The sequence below is a fragment of the Cyrtonyx montezumae genome, unplaced genomic scaffold (genome assembly GCF_038088225.1).
Source record: "Cyrtonyx montezumae isolate F1298 unplaced genomic scaffold, pur_monq_1.0 scaffold_17, whole genome shotgun sequence".
Classification (NCBI taxonomy): Eukaryota; Metazoa; Chordata; class Aves; order Galliformes; family Odontophoridae; genus Cyrtonyx; species Cyrtonyx montezumae.
Genome location: NW_027071903.1, coordinates 33,935,956 through 33,954,524, shown reverse-complemented (window position 1 = coordinate 33,954,524; position 18,569 = coordinate 33,935,956). Strand labels below are relative to the sequence as shown.

The window sequence follows — 18,569 nt, the reverse complement described above, 5'->3', positions numbered from 1 at the left end:
TCAGCTCAGCCCCATTTCTGCTGTCTGTGACCTTGCTGATGGGCAGCAGCCGGGCCTGGTGTTGGCAGGACCCAAACCTCTTTGCGTTTGTACTTGAAATATCTCAGTTTTATTTGTTCTCCCCAGTCGCTCTTCCCCTTCGCACAGTGCAGTGGTGGAGGAGCAGCTGGGTGTGCTCCTTCACCTTTACATTTCTTAAAATAAAATCACAGCAGTCTCTGGTTGAACACCTGAAGTGACCGGTGCTGGTTTCCTGCCCACGCCACTCAAACAATCCCCAACCTTGGCTTCATCGGCCGTTGGCAGCTCGGAGCTCAGCTTTTGCATGGGGAATAGCTGTTGTCCCAGTGCTTCAGAAGCCCTTTTCCCACCGAGCAATGGGCCCTTTCTCCGGGGCACAATGAGCCCTCTTGCTGCCTTTCTTGCCTTTTCTTCCCTGGCTTTCCCACATTCTGTTCACACCTTCATGAATATTCAGAGGCCAGTGGCCATATGAAGCTATTGAGAGCTCTTGTTAACACTTCTCCTAATGACATGCACCTTCAATGGAAAACAAAAACACAGATAAGAGCTTGTTAGTGGAGACCCTTGTTCCCCACCTAACAAGGTTTCCATTGACTGGAACACTTGTGGTGACACATTGCTTGCTCTCCCTGTTTCCCTTTTGATTTGCGACTGGCTTTTACTGAGGGTTTTTTTTTTTCCTATTTTTTCCCCTTTTTCTGTAATTGTGCCGTTTTAAGCTAATTAAGAAAGAGGTCAGGGCTCCTTCCTGGTGTGCGGGTGGGAACGTGGCACTGGGAGCGGCATCGGGGCACGAGTTCCCCACCGCCCGATGTCCCCGTTGGCCAAAGCACTGTCCCCACAGCGGTGGGGGGACACTGAAACACCTCCGAGCTCCTGTGCCATGTCTCAAGGTGCTCCTGGAGGAGTTGCTCCTAACACAGGGCTCTTCTCCATGCTCTGCTCATGCAGTGCTCCTGCTGCTACTCGTGAGGCTCATTAGGCTGGGCCCACCCATTCGTTCCTGTGAGATGTCTGCTTGGGTTTTTCTCTTTTTCTTCTTTTTTGGCCACGCCTCATTATTTCTGCTGTTATTGGGCTCTCGCAGCGTTGTTTGGTTTGTCATCTTGTAAAGGCCCCTTAGTTTCTATGGATACTGCTTCCCCAAGTGGCCAGGCTATCAATTGAGACAGCGTAGTGTCTGAATTCTTCCCGTGGACTTTGTGAGGAGGCAGAGGTGACTCCCCAGAAACATTCTCCTCATTGCAGTGCTGTTGCTCACTTGTGTTCCCTAGCATTGCCATGCAGGGTTTCTGCAACTCCGGATACCTGAGGATTTTTCAGAAAGCTCAGGAGCCTTACGACCACTCCGCTGGCCCAAGACCCCAGCACTGCTCTCTGTCCAGTGGGAATCCATGTCCTGGGGCAGGGAGAAGCAGAGAAACGGGCTTGGGTGGTGCTGCCAGCTCTGGATGGTGATTACAGTTCTTTATATGCTCTAAACTGGTTTATCTATCCCCAGGTGCTGCCAGCAGTGCTGTAATATCCATCGAGGGCCGCCCAGAGGTACGAGGAATAAACTCACATGTTATTAGCTAATAGGGGGAAGCGATTCGATATGGGTCTCAGAAGCTGGAGCAGATAAATAGGATGATAAATGTTGGCATTAGCAGACGTGACCAACTCCTCTGTCTCTGTGATTTGGTAGTGCCCAGTAATTAAATAGTTGGAGCCTAATGTATTTTAAACTAGAGCTGCAGCCCGTAAATCATGCAGATTATGCTCTTCCCTGCTGCGTGTGCTCTGGGTCAGGAAGAATTCCCATTCTGTGGCACAGCCGCTGCCAGCCACTGCATCGTGGCCAGCGATCCCATCCTGGAGCCCAGCAGGCAGCTCAGCAGGGCACCCCACGGCCTTTCCAGCTCGGGCTGTCTCCTGTGGTTGGACCAGCTTCATATAAACATGCAAACGCACCCAAGATGGCCAACAACCCTAAAACCCTGCTGCAGAAACATGCCAGGTGGGGCTGAAAGCCGAACTGCATCGCTGTGAGAGCATCCCCACCTCATCTGTACTTGCACCAGGGTTTGCTTTTCTTTGCAAAGAAGAACTTACACTAAATGTGAATTTCTGTCATATTTTTACATAGGTTGTCCTAGAAGGAAACGCAGCTATTTCCAGCTGAGCTTGGAGTTGCATCAAAGTAAGAGCTATTTTTTGTCTTCCTACAAAACTGCTCTCCGTCTCTCATCCTCCTCCTGTCCAGAGCTGATTTTTCTGTGGGAGGCTGGGTGTATGATGTAGAGCTTCTCCATTAACATTTAGCAAAGGCCAGATTTAAACATTTCTGTGCCATCCGGCCATTTTACACCTTTTAACAGTGTTCCTGGATGAGCTCTGGCTTTCATTTGGAAATGTCTCGGTGATATCTGGCACTCAGCAGAGCTGTCGCCGTGTCCCTGCCCACACGCAGCAACCCTGCAGTGATAAAACCTCTGCTGGCTCTTCCTGGATTTAATTATTTCTAATAAAATCTATTTGTGCCTCAAATTCTCAACTCAAATTCTCTTCCAGCTCATGCATTTTTAAATAAAGCAAGTAATTCTGCTGTGTTACTACAAATTACGACCACTGAGGTCTTGCTGCACACAGCAGCCATGAGAAGGCTCAAGGTGTGGGTTCTTCCATTTTAGCTGAAATAATTATTCCTTCTACTTCTTTCTTAATGTAAGCTGGTGGTCTTCAACCCGTGGGGAAACCTTCCCATGTGCAAACATTTCTGAAGGGAATTAGTTCCCAGCCTTGACTGACATAGGATCCTAAGGTAGGGGGGGTTGGAACTGGATGATATTTGAGGTCCTTTCCAACCCAAACCACTCTATGACTCTGTGATTCTGCTGTCCTGGGTTCCTAAAGCTGTTCTGTTGGTGCTTACAGCTATCAACCCCGTGCCATTTGTGTACAGCAGTACCCCAGGGACCTCTTCGCTTGGCCGCAGGTCTGATAACTGAGCTTGCTTCATTTCTCCCCTACCCATAGGATGTTCTTGTTAAATACAGCAATTAGGAAGGGGAGAAAAGAAGACCTTTTCCCAGCGAGGATATAAAACTTCCTTCAAATTGGCTGTGTCACTGGAGACCCAAAACTAATAAGTCGATCCTACATCTGTATAATAAACTCATTTATTAGGTTTTTATTTTAAGAGTTGGTAGCATTAATTAGATTGATATGGCCCATAAATCACTTGATTTGGCTGAGCCCTCAGATACTTGTAATTTAAATTAATACAAGTGCAGTTTAATTAATCTGATTAAATCCTGGGCCCAGAAAAGCGCTATTTGCAGCATCCAGGAGCACAGTAATGGGGGAGATGAGTGTTATAGAGTAATGCATCTTCCTCGGTGGAGGGCCAGGTGGCTTGGCTGCCAAACAGAGGCACAACAGCAGAGCTGCAGAAGAGGCAGCCCACCGAGCCCTGCCCCTGCTGTGGGCTGGTTGCCCCCACCAGCTCGGGCTGCCCGGGGTCCCATCTGTGGCCTCGGGCACCTCCAGGAATGGAGCACACCCAGCTTCAGTGGGCAGCAGTGCCAGCACCTCACCATCCTCTGAGCAGATCCTGAGTTTCAGAAGTGAGCTCCTCATAAATAGGAGTGGGGTTCAGCTCCCGCTGTGCTCCATAGCCTTGCTTTCTGCGTGGTGGCACACACCACACACCACAGATCCCCTCTGAAGCCCGCTGAGGACCCGGTGCATTCAGTGGCACAGCACCAGCCTGGCCCTGCATGGCCACAGGTTGTTTCCATCAGGGCACGTACAACATAAAATACTTTTTAAAAAAGCAGGAGATAACATTATTACAGCAGTTGGATTAATCCGATATTTTCCTTCTCAAAAGAGAATTGCCTAAATAGCCAGAGAGAGACACGTCTTCTGAGTTTTAAGGGCTATCAGTCAGACTTTCTAGGAAAGCTCTTTGCTCACGAGAAGGAAATCGGATTCCCCACAGCTTTGCTTGCGGCCTCGCAGCACAAAAGCTGCCCTGCAAACAGTGTGGCCAAGCTTCCCTCCACCCGGCCTGGAGGAAAAAATGGCGTGGAGAGAACCTGTCAGGAAAGAGGGAAAACAGCCCAATTAGAGGCAGCAATCTTGTAGCTCTCTGCCCTCTCTCTCCTGCGGATGAAGCAGATGTAAAACAATAGCTTTATTTGTGCAGATTTTAATTGGGAGGTTCAAAGGAAGCGTCGGAGGCTCTTTTGATCTCTGAGTGTTTGAACGCCGCCTTGCATCGGTGCCTGCTGGCCACGGCGGTGACCCCTCGTGTTAATTAGTGTTTATCTGAAATCGAATTAGCTCACAACTGGGAGAAAGCAGAGTGAAAATCAGAGGATAATCACAGATTTGTGTGATTCTCACTTAGAGGTAAAGCAGGTCTCTGGCTGCAGGAGCTGGCATTAAAATAACTCTGAGAACATTACATTTGTGCTTTGGTTTTGTAATGCTCTCTGTCCGACGGTGTGATTTCTCTTACTAATACCCCACGCTGCCTTCATCTTTGCTGAGTCTGCTGCTCCGTGCTGCTCACTGGAACTTAAACCATAAACCAACACTGAACAATGATGCATTATTTATAGCAGACCGAATGCCGTGAGGTTGACAATGGTGCAAAGCTTCTCTTTCTTGTGGTCAGTAATCCATAAATAAATACATCATCTATTGAGGGTTGCAGGACTGTCGGATGGATGGGAATCGCCTGCGTTATGCAACGAGGGCACGGGGGGGATGCTTGAGCCAGCACCTGCTCTGGGGCAGATGGGCCATTTCTGAGTAATGGTGTTAAAAGTCCCCACCTGGAGGGAGGTGTGAGTGTTCTTGGTGCCCAGATGTGGAGCAGGCTGGAAGGCAGAGGGCAGCAGAAATTCTTGGTGCAGGGGAGGAATGTGTAAATGTGTCAGGTTCTGCACCTCTGTTTGAAATATTACACGGGGCTCTGTAGCTATAACTGTCTTAAGAGGAAGGTTTATGGCCCCAGCTTCTGAGCAGAGAATGGCCAGAAACGTTTCAGAAGTGTAACGCCCATCCACCACGAACATCTGCAGAGCTTCAGCATGTCAGGCTGGGTGAAATCCTCACCCTCAGCTCAGATTCAGCTCCCAGCATCTCCCAAGTGCTGCTGAGTTTTCATTCAAACCATCCCCTTAGCTTGGAAGCCAGATCTGAGCGATGCTGGCCGAAAGGTGGCTGCTGCTGCTGCTTGCCCTGCTGCAGCGAAGTGCTTGCAAAGCCAGAAACCCCCCGATATTGTGCAGGTGTTCTGCATCGGGTGCTCCGCTCCGCTTTCGGAGCTCAGCCACCAGAGGGTGGCATGACGATGCTCAGCACGCAGCCTGCTGCTGCTGCTTGCTCCGAGCGTGGCATTTCAGAGCAGCGCTGGAGATCTAAGAACACTAAGGAGCAGATTCTGCTCCCGTCAGCAGCCCCGGGCTGCAGCGGTCCTCGATGTTACGTGTGTTCCTTATATCTTCCTAAATCCAGCCTTGGTTAGCAGGTAGCATGGCTCAGGGGTTCTGAACAAGGCACATTAGCATTTGATTGTTCAGATCCTCACCTGGGTGATAGGTCCTGGTGAGCAGCTGGGAGCCGGGCACAGAGGATGTCCAGGCAGGAATACCAGCGAAATAGAGAGAAAAAAAACCCACCCAAGTTTGATGTATTCTGGTTGCTTTATTTTACCATACCATGTGCAAACAGGTGATGCTGTTATTCAGAATGAGCTTTGGTCTCGCTGTGAGCCACTTTACAGCCCAGCACTCATCTGAACCCAAACTGCCCCATCCTGGGTGCACACAGGTTTCTGCACTCATAGCTCTGGCTGTAGGACAGCCCCTTGTTTGCAGTGAATGTGTTTTAAATATGAGCTTCCTAATCTCACTTCCTGATGGCTTTTCCTCTTCTATTTGTTTTCCTCCTAACAATGCACCTGCCAATATCTGCCCCAAAGCCCCATTTTAAGTGGCATTTTCCATTGTTAATGTCACACTCCTGCTCCCTATCTATCTTTGGCAAGTGCCGACTGCCTGCAGCAGAACAGGGGAAGGGGGAAAGCCCTCCCTGGGCACAGCAATAACACAGCACCCATTCCTGGAAGAATGATGAGATAGCTGGCGTAATAAATATTTATAAGAGCAAGCGTAATGAAATGAATGTGCAGTAGGCAGAGGCTCCCGTAGGGTTTGGCCATCACATGTTTTTTTTCCCCTTTTCTTTATTCTCTGTTACACAGAATTGTCCTGATGTCCCCAGGTTGTCGAGTAAATTGCTCATTGTGTTGCTCACTTACACAATGCATGTTATTATGTGCAACCAGCTGCTCCTGTTTGGCATTGCTTGCACATACAGAGCAGGAGGCTACCGTCGCTTCTCTCGTCTGCAAGTCATCGTTGCTCCCTCTCGTGTTGGAGTTGCTGCCAGACCAAAAGTCTGGCAAAGAAGCAGTCCTGGTAGGAAAGGTCCCCGAGAGGCTCCTGCTGTGGGATGAGTGACGCTGCAGCTTTGCAGTGAGTTGGAGCTGATCTGGCTTTGTGTTGCCGTTGAAAGCTTCCTCGTGCCTCTGCCTGCTTGTTCCTATTGCCTTCCTTGTGCCAGCACTAGCTCTTGGGTGTCTGCACGGGCAGCTGGAGCAGACGGTTGATTTTGCTGTTATCGCTGTTGCCAGTCAAGTTTTCCCTTCCCCTGTCCACCTCCAGGCTCATTCAAGCACTAACAAAGGCCAAAGCAACCACTTCTTCCAGGGCAGCTTACACCCATCACAGAGCCTCATATTGGAGACACTGCAGCCAAGGGCAGGTGGCAGCCAGAGCAGGGCCGTGTGCGAACGTCAGGACGCTCAGTCCTTGGGAGAGCAGCAACCTGAGCATCTCCAGCACTGACCGCTGCGCGATGGCTGCGGGCAGAGGGTTTATCTGTGGGACTGGAGGGCACTGAGCTCCTGGGGGGGTGGTTTCACATCTACAAAGGCTTCAGCGTGCTCTGAGTTCAGGGTTTGGCAGCACAGGGGTTTGGGTCAGAGCTGCTCCTGGTCAGGGGTCTGCAGGGCACGCGCAGTCTGGAAAGCAATTTCCAAATGGAAATTGTCCTCTTTAGCGTGCAGGGTTAAACTGAGAGAATATACAGCAACCTCAGTCCGGAATAAGAACGTGCGCGGGGTGATTTTTGAAATAGTTGTCTTGCTTCAAATCTGTACCGTCCTCAATTTACAACTAATTTCTGTCCCTTGCTGTCGTTTGCTTTAAGCCCTCTGACTCTGGACCGCACCCCCAGGCTCTGAAGCCCAGTGCACAGGAGGCAGCGAGAGAGCAGTTTTCACTACTTACACCATACTGCACTCACCCGGAATTTAGGAAAAGGTTTTTCTTAAAGGGAGGGAGAAATGTTCTGAGCCAAAAAGGGCAGCAAGGTGCGTGTGCAAGCAAACCAGAGCAGCCGCATGAGGAGACGTTCCTCCAGCCTCACTGAAGCCCTCTGACAGCACCTTTAAAGCCACCTCCAGGAGAAGGGAGCAGGTGGGAAAGCCTGAGCGAGAAAGCAGAGCTCGCAGGGGTTGATAATCGGGGAAGACCCGTTGAGAAAGCGGCGCTCAGGTTGTTAATCGTGGCTGACCAACGTAACAGCTTTCCCTTTTCCCGCGTTCCGCCCCGCGGTGCCTCAGCCTCCCGGGGATCCCCACCGTGGGGAACCGCAGTACCACAGCAGAGAGCGCCCGGCGCGCTCCGCTCAGCCCCGCACCGCTCAGCCCCGCACCTGCCGCCCGCCCTCAGCAGCGGTCCCGGCTGCCAGCAACCTGTTGGAGCCGAGGGCGGGAGGAGGAGGAGGAGGAAGAGGAGGAGGAGGAGGAGAGAGAGCGGCGGCCGCGGGGCTCGGCTCGGCTCGCTGACAAAGGCGGAGCGGCACAGCCTGGCCGCCTCCTCCTCCTCCTTTCCCCCCCGGCGGGCAGCGCGGGGCCGGGGCGCTCGCTCAAGATGGCGGTGGGGCGGCGGGAGAGCGCGCTCCCCTCGTAAATGCGGCCGCGGCGGCCCCAGCTCCCGGCGCCCGGCGGGGCTTACATGGCGCTGGAGGATCTGCTTTGTGTGTGCTTCGCCGTGCTGGCCGTGCAAGGTGGGTGAGGAGAAGCGGGCTCCGCCGTCGTGCGCCCGCTGGGAACGCGACCGTAGCCCCGAGGAGGTGCGGAGCCGCTGCAAACGTGCGTCCCCTCGGGGAGCGGAGCCCTGTGCCGCTGGATGTCATTTTTTTGTATTGTTTTCTTGGGTTTGTAACGCGCTCGGGTCCCGCGGGATATCTCTGATTGCGCGGGGGCTTCGTGGTTTCGGATTCTGCCTCCTGGGGAGGAAGGCAGTGTGGTTTGGTGTTATGATCGCGGTTATTACTTTCGGAGCGCCCCGTGGAGCTGCAGCGCTGTACCGGCAGCGAATAACGGTCCGTGGGAGCTCCCTCTGCTCTGAGCTTCCCCGCGGGTTCAGGTGGGGAGGGTCGGCTGGGAGCCATCTCCAGCCCCAGCAGTGCACGTCCTGGGGCCATTCAGAGCAGAAGAGGGGAGAAGGGGAACGTTGTTTTCCGAACCCGATTGAACAAGCGAACTTCAAAAGCTTTGTGGGAATTCGCAGCCCGGCGGACGTTGTGTTTGGTGTCAAGACCGTGGGCCGGGCGGATCGTGGGAGTGCTTCCCAGCAGGTGGCTTTGATTCCCCGAAGAAAAACACGGGCTCGTTTCAGTCTGAAGTTAGTTTGGCAGAGGGAGAATGCGTGTCCGGTCCCCAAACCCACGTGTTTTGAGCCGAAGTTCAAGGCTCGCTGGGTACAGAGTGCTTTGAAGAGCAGCAGGTTGGAGAGCCATCCCCGCTGCGGGGATGTGGCAGCTGTGCCAGCTTGCACGAGCTGGGGGTGTGAGCCGGGCCCCAAAAGCCCTCTGCCTGTTTGCTCAGAGGCAGCTTTCCCTGCAGGAATAGGTTTAAGGGGGACAAAACCCTCTTGGGTGCACTCAGAAGTAGTTCAGGCTCGGTTGTGCTCTTCTTTTCCCCACAGCTCCATGTGGAGTGGCAGTTTTTTCTTTTCCCTTTTTAATGCCCTCACTTTTTGGTACCTTGAAGTCTGAAGTGAAGCAGAACCGGCTCGTTTTCTGATGTTTCTCCCACTTTCTGCAGCAGGCTTTCCACTGACAGCTGCAGAAAGTTTGATCTGCCGCAGGGGGCCCGGTGTGGGGTGAGCACATCGTGGATGGTGCACGAGCAGCTTCGAAGTGGAATAAGCAATAACTCAAAAAGGAAAAGTTTGGCAATCTGCATTTCCCTGAGGAGGAAGGGAGGAGATCATCCCTGTGCATACTGGCAGCCCAGTGCACCAGGGGCACCTACAGCTGGGAAACTGTGGTGTCGTATGGGATGTTGCACTGCAGTGCCCGTTGTCGTCCTAGACCAGCTGCTTTGCCTGCTCTGCGGTCCTCAGGGCCCATCCTTGGGGACAGCTAATGGTGCTGCACACTTCTTTTCTGTGTGTCCATCAGTGGGTGTTCAGTATGTGGCTCACCATCAGCGTGTAACTGCCCCGAGGACAGGGGGCTGCGTTGTGTGGGTCAGCTCGTGGTTTGAGCTGACTTCTGGTGCTGTGTCGCTCACTGGGAGCCTGGAACTTTTCTCCCTCGCAGCTCCTTTCCCAAAGGCTGGATCTCCTCCTGGGGAACAATCCCAGGAGTTGAGGCATTTGCAGTGTAAGAGATGCTGCTTGCACTCTTTACACGCTTCTCTCCTGTTTAAATGAGTGCCTGACCATTAAGCTTTGTCATGGTTATATAATTAAGATGGGGATTAATATTTAATCTGATTGTAATTTGTTGCTGGAATCCATCCATAGCCCATCCCTGGCTGTGTGTCTGTGAGGTGAGTGTGTACCTGCGGGAGGACCGAGGCTGGTGTTTCACAGAGGTGTAGGAAGAAACCCCAACCTTCTAGACCCAGAGCGATAGTAGTCGTTTTGTTATCTGTAGGAAGCAAATGTTTGCTTTATAGTCAGCTGTAATACTGGAAGGGATATGGTAAATCCTTCTTATCAGTGTTTGCCAAGTACACGTTGGGCCAAAATCAACTCTGGTGCAGTTTTGTTGCTTTCTGAAGCAGAACTGGACCTGCTGTGGGCAGGGTTTTGTATGAAGGAGACGTGCTGTGGGTCTGTCAGTCTGCAGTCCAAACGTTGGCAGGACCTGCAGGGCAGCCGCAGCCCGGGGCCTTGGCCTGGGCTCTGCTGGTGGCACCGGCGCCTTTGGTGTCTGCAAGGCAGATCCCGTTCTGCCCTTAATCCTCGGGATCCTGCCGCTGTGATAGGGATCTGCTTTCTCGGAGAAGTCCAGCAGAGAGTAATACGATGCAGTTTATTATCCGCTGACATAATAAACATACTCTGTGGCTGTTACGATAAGCAATTACCGTACTCTGCTGGAACGTGAATACCAAAGCTTCTGAAATTATTTAAAAATCTGCATTGTAGATGAAACTGCCTGGTGCTGCCCTGTTAAATTTAATGGAGCGATTGAGCGACGTGCCCTGCTCTGTGCTTCCTTGCTTTGGGTTTTATTCGTTTCTTCCCTAGGCATCACACCGTGTGGGTTCCTTGAGGACAAGCTGTTAATGTGAATGGTGTATTGGGAGGATATTCTTAGTCCAAATTGGTGGGAGAGTTAAAGTCTTATCACGTGAAGGTGTTGCACCTGCATTGGGTCTGCACCGCTCCCTTGCTCTGCCTTACTTCCCCGCTCTTGTCCCTTGGAACCACTTTCCTTTGGCTTGGGATGCTTCCCACCTTGATCAGTGTAAGGGTTTGGGAAGTGGGGTGGCATGAGCTGCTCCTCTGGGGAGCTCTGCTTCCTTCTGCTGCGAATGCTTCAGAGTTCCTGAGTCAGCTGTCAATAGATGATTGAGTTCAGTGAGAAACACACGCCTCGTAGTGCTGTTACCTCTCCGGAGATGTCCCGTGATGCAGTGTGCTCTCACCTTTCTGGATCTACCGGTGCTGCTTTACCAGGATACCTCACGTAGCCCTCCTGTTTGTTGAGCTGACCTGCGTGCCTGTGCTCTGTCTATGCCCTGCCCATCCCGCTAGCGTGCCTGGCTCTGGGTAAAGCACTGAGCTCCTCAGGAGACGTGCAGCTCACTGCAGGGTGAGGGCAGGGGTCAGCAGATGGTCAGGCTGATGCTCAGTGGGCTGGGATGTGACAAAACCTGTTGCTACGTGGAGATAAAGCTCGTGCGTGAGATGCTGGTGCTCGCCCAGGGCTGTGGTGGTGGTGGGATGAGGATCTGGACACGCAGGTGTCCTGCTGTTGAGCTGAGCCTGCCTGGGGTGTAGGAGGATGCACGCTGGCTATTAGCCGTGTAAGTGACTGCCATTGGTGGCAACTGTTGTGATGGAGAGAGAAGTGTTGGTAGCTTGGGTGGACTGACCCCTGCAGCCCCCCAGGCTTGCTTTGTGTCAGTGCTGATTGGAGCTTGAGACAGGGAAATCAAAATATTGATCAGGACTCTTGAACTGAGTTTTTCGTGGGTCGCAGTGTTTCTTTCTTCTCCATTGTACTCTTTGTCCATAGTGAAAACAAAGAGCCTTTCCTGGAGAAGATGAGTTCCTTGAGTCAGATGTCATCAGTGTGAAGGGCGGATTCCCTGTCTGGAGGCTTTCCTCGAGAGCGTGCTGCTGGAGATCTGGTGGGCAGCAGTACCTCAAGTGCTGTTGTGGGCTTTTCTTTACGTGCAAAGTGGGGAGAGGAGGAAGTTTCTCCCAGCTGCTGCCAGAAAATCGCTTCCCATTTCCTTACTGCCTGTGGCAGCTGCCAGGATTCGCTGTTTAGCAGCAGAGGGAGTTAAGTGCGGGGTGAAAGGCTTCAGCAGCACTTGAGCACGAGGGCAGGAGGCTCAGCCATCACATCGCTCTGTGCTTTGTTTTTTATACCGCCTGGGACACATCTGTAGGTTTTATGCTGGTGAGGTCTGCCTGCCTTGCTCTGCTGCTGGCAGTGGGAGTCGGGGTGTGCTGCTGGTGCTCGAGGGAGAGCATCTCCTTAAGAGCAACACTCGTCTGACTTGGTGCGTTGTTTTGTTAGAAGTGGGGGCTCACCTGTCCCAGCTGTGAGGCAGCCTTGTTCAGCACGCAGTGTGCACCCATCGAGTTCCTTGTTAACTTGTGTTTCACTGAGCTGGATGCATGCAGGTCCTTGGCTCTTACCTGCTTGCCATCCTGCAGCAGTGCAAGGAACAGCCTGGCTTTTCCCAGCAGCTCGGTGTTTGCTGAGCAGAGCAGGTCTTTATTTCAGACCTGGCTTAGTGATTCTGCCCCACTGAGTCCTGAGGGCACCTGCTCCCTCAGCTGGGCCCCACGGAGAGCTTTGCCCTCTCCCAGTGGCACAGCCCTTCCTATCCTTGGCCACATCTCCCGTGCATCACAACAGATGCTTTCTGGTGTCAGTGTCTCCTGCTGCAGCCTGCCTGTCTGCCTGAAGCAGCAGTGGTGCATCCCAAGCTGCTTTTGGGAAGCAGGTATCGGTTCCCTGCAGCGTGCCAAACTTCAGCGTGGCTCCTGCTTGGGGCCAGGAGCCAGACCCAGCAGTGTGTGCGTGGTATATGCAGGCCCGAAAATTAAAATGCCTTGGGACTAATTACTTGTTGGTGTATTTTAAAGTTTGTGGTTAAAAAAAAAACAACCCTAAAAAATGTTGCCCTTGTAGGGAATAGTTTTTTCTCACCAGAAACTTGTTAGACTGGAAATTTCACAGTATTAATTTTTATGGTGTTCTCTAAGCTGAACTAATTAGGTATTTTGGAAAGGGGAAGACAAGGGTGTGGATGAGCAGTTTCTATGTAGTTTTCATTAAAAATGTGACTTGGATTATCCCGCTAGCTATCCGAGCGATGTGCGTAAGGTCTCTGCTGGAAAATGCAAGTGATTATAGGCTGGTGCCTCCCAAATAATCCTTGGCTAATATGGGATGGACGCAATTAATGCTAATCCCTGCTCAGCAGTAGTAAAAGTTGGATAAAGTCAAAGAGATTTTGTGCTGCTGTTAGTGACCTGAGCAGGAGAGCGATGGCACCACGCTCCCGCAGAGCACACGGCTCTTCGGAGGGGCACCATCCTCATCCTTACCTTCCTTCGAAGGAGGAGGTGCCATTCAGAGTGCCCAGAAGTTGCTTCTAAGGAAAAGGACTTCTCTGTGGATGCCATGTGCTGAGGCACACAGGACCTCATTAAGAGAGAAACAGCAGTAATTAGCCTAGATTCATGGAAATAAATCTCTTCTTAATAGCAAATGAGGTTGTGTTCCTTGGTCTACAGCAGCCTCCGTCCATAGTGCTTATCCAGCAGTCAGAGGCATGGGGGCAGAACCCTTCTGCACTGCAGGAAAAAATGGGTGATTTGGGCTGTTTTGCTAAAATCTTTGCCTAGAGGGAGGTCTTGGTCTTGATTTTGGGAAGTGAAATAAGCAGAAGTGCAGGGAGAGGTGTCACTGTGGGTGCAGGGGGACCCCGGAGCAGGGGAGTGGTCCCCAGGCACTGTGCTGTGCTGCACCTGGAGCTGAAATCATGTGCTGCATGCTTGCAGACGGAGCCGGTTCCTTCAGTGCTTTGTCCTCAAACTGTCAGGCTTCAACTGGCTGCAGCTCTGGAAAAAGGGGAGATTTACATGTCCTGAAGAGAACCTTGTGCTGACAGCACTTGTTGATGTTGGAGGGGTAAATAGCAAGGTAGGTGTGAGGGGCTTTGGAAATGGGGCTGTGAAATTTGTTTTCTTCCTCTTGTTAAGGTAGACGTTCACATTTGGGACAGGATTTCCCCCCATTCTGACCCCTGGTTCTAGCAGTCCTCAGGAGGTGGTGCTGCTCCTCACTGCCTCTCCAGGCACATCCCAGCAGCTGTGGATATGGGCAGTCTGTCTGTCCCTCGTAGCATGGTCCCTAAGCTCTATGGGCTCACATTGTTTTCAGTCATAACTGACTTTCCGAGTCACAGTTGAAGATTATCTTTTGGAGCTGATGTAGGTGAGAGGCTGTGCCAAGGGGATGCCGAGTCCTGCGATGACCAAGTCCCTGGGAAGGTTATCTGCTATTGTCCACAAAGGGCTGGTTGACTAGCTGTACTGATAACGTGCCTTTGTGGGTTAAGCGATAACTAGAAGGACGGGAGCGTGGCCAGATAAGGCCAAGCTTGGTGTGCGCATGGGAAGGGAGCCCTTGTCACAGGCTAGGAAGCACAGACCGACTCTGCGAGTGCCCAGGGACTGTGCACAGGTGGTAATGGAGCTGCAGGAGGGAGTGTGCTCCACAAGGAAGGAGCTCTGCCGTGTTCCTCTGTATTCCTGTGCAGTGTGGCTGCTGGCATCGTCCTGCAGAGTTGAAGCCTCTCGGGGTGATACAGCCTGAAGACCATCTGCAGTGAGTTATTAAAGCACACTTCACGTTAGTTTTCTTTGTTGCTGTTCTGAATTGTCTTCTCTTCCCCTGTGTGCTGGCTCATTATTTCTCATTAATTCCTGGTTTGAGCAATTACCTGGGAAACGCTGGATTGCTGGCAGGAGTCTGAGGAGCCTGACTTCTCTTTTTAGGGGTAGGTGACTTTCTAACTGCAGCATGTGAGAGCTGCTTCTCCTTGAGGTGACTGGAGCTCTGGGATGGGTGGGCTGCTTGGGGGGGTGCAAAGAATGGATGTGCACATTTCTGAGTACCTGCCAAACTGGAGCTGGGTTCTTAGCCTTCTCTTGGTGGTGGTTTTTCAGGTAAGAGTAGAGGTGTGATCTGCTGCCTTTCTGCAGAGAACACAGCAAGATAAAAGGGCTGTCACTGATTAAAACATCCAAGTTTATCTTGCAGCTTGTGTTTTACTGGCAAATGTGTCACGCCATCAGTTTCTATGTATGCTCTTCTTTCTGAGGTTTGTGTTGGCACGTGGACTTCTCAGCTGCAGGATGATGTAGATAGACCAGGCTGTTCGGTGCACGGTGCTGGTGGAGCAGGTAAAGCCCCTTCTTTATATCCTGCTTTACTTTCAGGTGAACTGCAGAATCTCATTACCAATGGCAGTGGCAGGGCTTTGAAGGTTTCAGCCCTAATTACTTTATTTGTGCTGTGAGTAGCAGTGAAATCCACTGTGCTGTCAGAGAGAGTTTGCTGTGCTGGGGTTGGAGGGAAAGGCCCCAGGGAAGGGAGGGTGTGTGAGCATTGTTCTCTGGCCCTGTGGGTGCCATGGGGTTCCTGCAGGATCACAAGGGCTGAGCCCCATCTGTGGCCATAAAGCTGCCTGTGTGGGATGCCTCAGTGCAGAACTCCAGCAACCCAGGTGCGGAGGGCTTTGGCCTTTTCCCCTCTTTCTTGTTAGAAATATGTTGAGAAATGCAGAACAAGGCTGTAACCTGTGGGCTGAAATGGGGCACGTTTCAGTGATGTGCGTGCGAGGGCTGTGAGAGCCACGTGTTTGCACAAGGTCTCTGGGGTTCTGATGGAGACCTATCTCTGGTATTTGAGAGAAATAGGGGTTAAAGTATTATTAATACTACAACTATTCCTATCCTAAAGCCTTAGCAGCATTGCCACATCTCTGTGTAGGCAAGGAGCTGCTGAGATAGATACAGTCAAACTAGCTCTGAACTGTGTAGCAAGAAGGGAGAGGAGTGCAGGAACGTTCTACTTGTTTGGCAGTTGAAGGCAGAGGGATGAGAAGGATCTTTGATGATTAGGATCTTTGATCTTTCAGATAAAGAAAAATTCAAAAGCATTAGATGTGCTCAACCCTAACATGATTTCTTGGATCTTTGGGTCAGTGTCTCTGTAGTGCCCTTAATTATGTTGTTTTATGGGTTCAGAGCCCCCTTCCAAGCTGGTGTGCATGGTGGCTGGGTGGGAGGCAGCAGGTCAGGTCTTGTAGTAAGCAAGCTGGCACAAGGAGCTCAGCAAAGGGCTGGTTGTCCCTGTGCCCCTGCATGGCGTGGGCTCTGGCTGAGCCCTGCCAGTGCTGCTTTGTAGCTGAAGCCATCCAGTGTGTGCAAGGCCATTGCTTCTTCCTGGCACCAATCCCCGTGGTTGGCATAACCACACAGAGGGCTGAGTGAAGTGAGTGTGCAAAGTCGAGTGATTCTTGCAGGGTTGGAGCATCGCTTTCCCTTTCTGTGGCTCCAGGCAGCAGCTGGGAGAAAGTTGGTTTGGAAAACAAAGCTGTTAGGAACTGTTTGTTTAGACACAAGGCAAAATGAAAGTGGAAAACAGAATCTGTCAGTTCCTCTCAGCCTCCCACCTTCTTTTTGTTTAAAATGCCCACATGCAACTCACTTTCAATAAACAAAAGATGTTTCCTATAAGCTGGTGTTTACTGGTTTGGGAATGTGAGTTATTAAGGAACAGAAATCCCTGCATATGCCAATGTTTTCAAACTCTATCAAGAGCGTATAATTTTATAGACTTTTCAAGAGTAGATTTCCTAAAGTAAACAGTGGGGAACTGTTGAACTGTAGCCACGTAACAGTCTCATTGCTTTTACTAATGGCTTTCTTATCCCGTGCGGGTAGGAGTGGTTTGGGCTGCTGGCAGATAACATACCTTTCCTGAGACAGTTTTGCATCTGATTTGAAGAACTTTTAGATCCTTGAGCAACTTCTTTCCCTCCTAATGAGGGAGATAAGGGTTGTGTGGGTGCTCTCACTCCAGCTCTTCCAGGGCTGTGCAAGGTGAGCAGCTTCCAGAAGAGCGTGGTACCATTTAACTCTGCAGGCTGAGAGCCACCGATGTCTTTGGAGGTCCAGGTTTGCAGGCCATCCGCACTACAACTGCTGCAAAGCATGCATGGCCAGCATCACCCTTTGCTTATTGTGTGCTGTCTCAACCGCAAGCTTTTCATCAATTTCATCAAAGATCATCATTTTTGATCTTTGGAGGAGGATGTTCAGCTGCTCCCAGCCCTGCCTGCAGCCTGACAGAGCTGCTCTGCCATGCTGAATCAGAAAGGTCATTGCCATTGCCATGAGGGGGAGGGCTTCAGGTGCAGCACAGGGCTGGTGTGCAGCTCGGGGGCACCCTGTGTGGGACAGTTCATCGCTGCAGGTAGCAGGAGGCCCAGGAGGACGTGTGGTCTCAGCCTGAGCTCCTCTGCTCTTGCAGCCAGCGTGGAGCCTGGGTGCCACCTCAGCCAGGTGCCTGCACAGTGCCTTGGCCCTCCTCCAGCTCCAAGTCACTGCAGTGACCTCTGCTGAGACATGTGTGTTGAAAGGGACCGGTCGCCTGCATTTCTTGCATTCTTTTTCTCGATTCTCAATTTTAAGTGACTTTCTGGGCTCATTTCTGGCTGCCGTACGCATGTGCTTCTGGAAAAATCTGCACTACCTCATTTGGGTTCATGGAAGAAATTGTCTGTGCAAGAAGAGCTGCGGCTTGTAATGAAATAGCTTTGCAGTGACATAGTTTCAGTGTTGCAGTATGTCAGCACTGCTTTCAGGTTGTTGCAGGGCTAAAAATACGGCCCATTAAGACTTCTGCCGCGGGATGCAACCATGTTTTGAAGATATTTTATTCCTCACGTGCTTATTGCTAAGCAGTTTTTAACTGAGGCTGCATTTGGAGATCCGCCTCACAAGATCACCCCAACCACAGTGTAAATCAGCATTTCCCAGTAGGTGGAGAGCAGAGTGCTCGTGTTGGAGATGGTGAGAGGCAGGGCTGGGAGGCACTGCCTGCACGCAGCCACTGGACCTGGCTTTGTGGCTTTGGGTTTTTCTCTGCCCCCAGGTGACAGGAGCTTCAGAACCGCCGCAGAGATTAGCACTACGAGTTTTACCACCTAGTTCGTTTGAAACTGGATGTGCCTGAGATGCGTTGAACAAATGGACAGTGGCCTCCCTTGTCCGTGGGGACAGCTTTTACATGGATGGGAAGCTACAGATGGGGCCCAAGGCAGAAATGCAAATAGGCAGCGCTGTGATATGAAGCATTTGGCAGCACTGCGCGCTTAAAAGCTCCCTCCCCACGGCTGCTTGATCCTGCTCTCTGGGTCGTGCTGACACAGCTGGCTGTGGGCTGCACTGTGAACTGTGTGAGTGGAGCTTTGGCCTCAAAATGAAGGGATTAGTGCCTGCGCTGCTGGCAGTGTGAAGCTGGCCCGGCCCAGGCCGTCGCAGTGCTGCCTGTAAGAAGCACTCAGAGGTGTGCTCGCTTCCCAGTGCCCGCCGTGCTGTAAGCACCAGCAGCTGATGAGTTTAGAGCCCTCTTTTGTTTGCTTTTGAAGACACAAGTTCCTCGCTTGCTCTCCTGACTCCGGTTGGGTGTGGAGACAGCATCAGCACGAGCGCAGCACTGACGTTATGCAGGGAGGGTTGGGGCAGCTTTGGTTTGAGGCCAGGTCTGGTCCCCGAGCCGTGCCAGTGCTTTCCTGACAGGAGCACTCATCTGAGCAATGCCTTTCCTGCATTCTCGTGGGTGAGCACTGAAGAGCTGTTTGCTGCTTGTGCTCCCCCTTCCTACTGCTTCTGCTGAACCCAGATAACGGTGAGCATCTCCTT

The 18,569-nt window shown here is 51.7% G+C and overlaps 1 protein-coding gene across 1 annotated transcript in view; it reads left to right on the top strand.

Annotated features, from left to right (window-relative positions):
- The first annotated feature begins 8,057 nt into the window (after positions 1-8,057).
- IGDCC4 (immunoglobulin superfamily DCC subclass member 4) overlaps positions 8,058-18,569 on the top strand; it is a 70,159-nt gene continuing 59,647 nt past the window's right edge. Inside the window, exon 1 of the mRNA XM_065734356.1 lies at positions 8,058-8,154. Within this exon, the coding sequence (XP_065590428.1) occupies positions 8,058-8,154 (97 nt within the window). The remainder of the gene's footprint in view (positions 8,155-18,569) is intronic.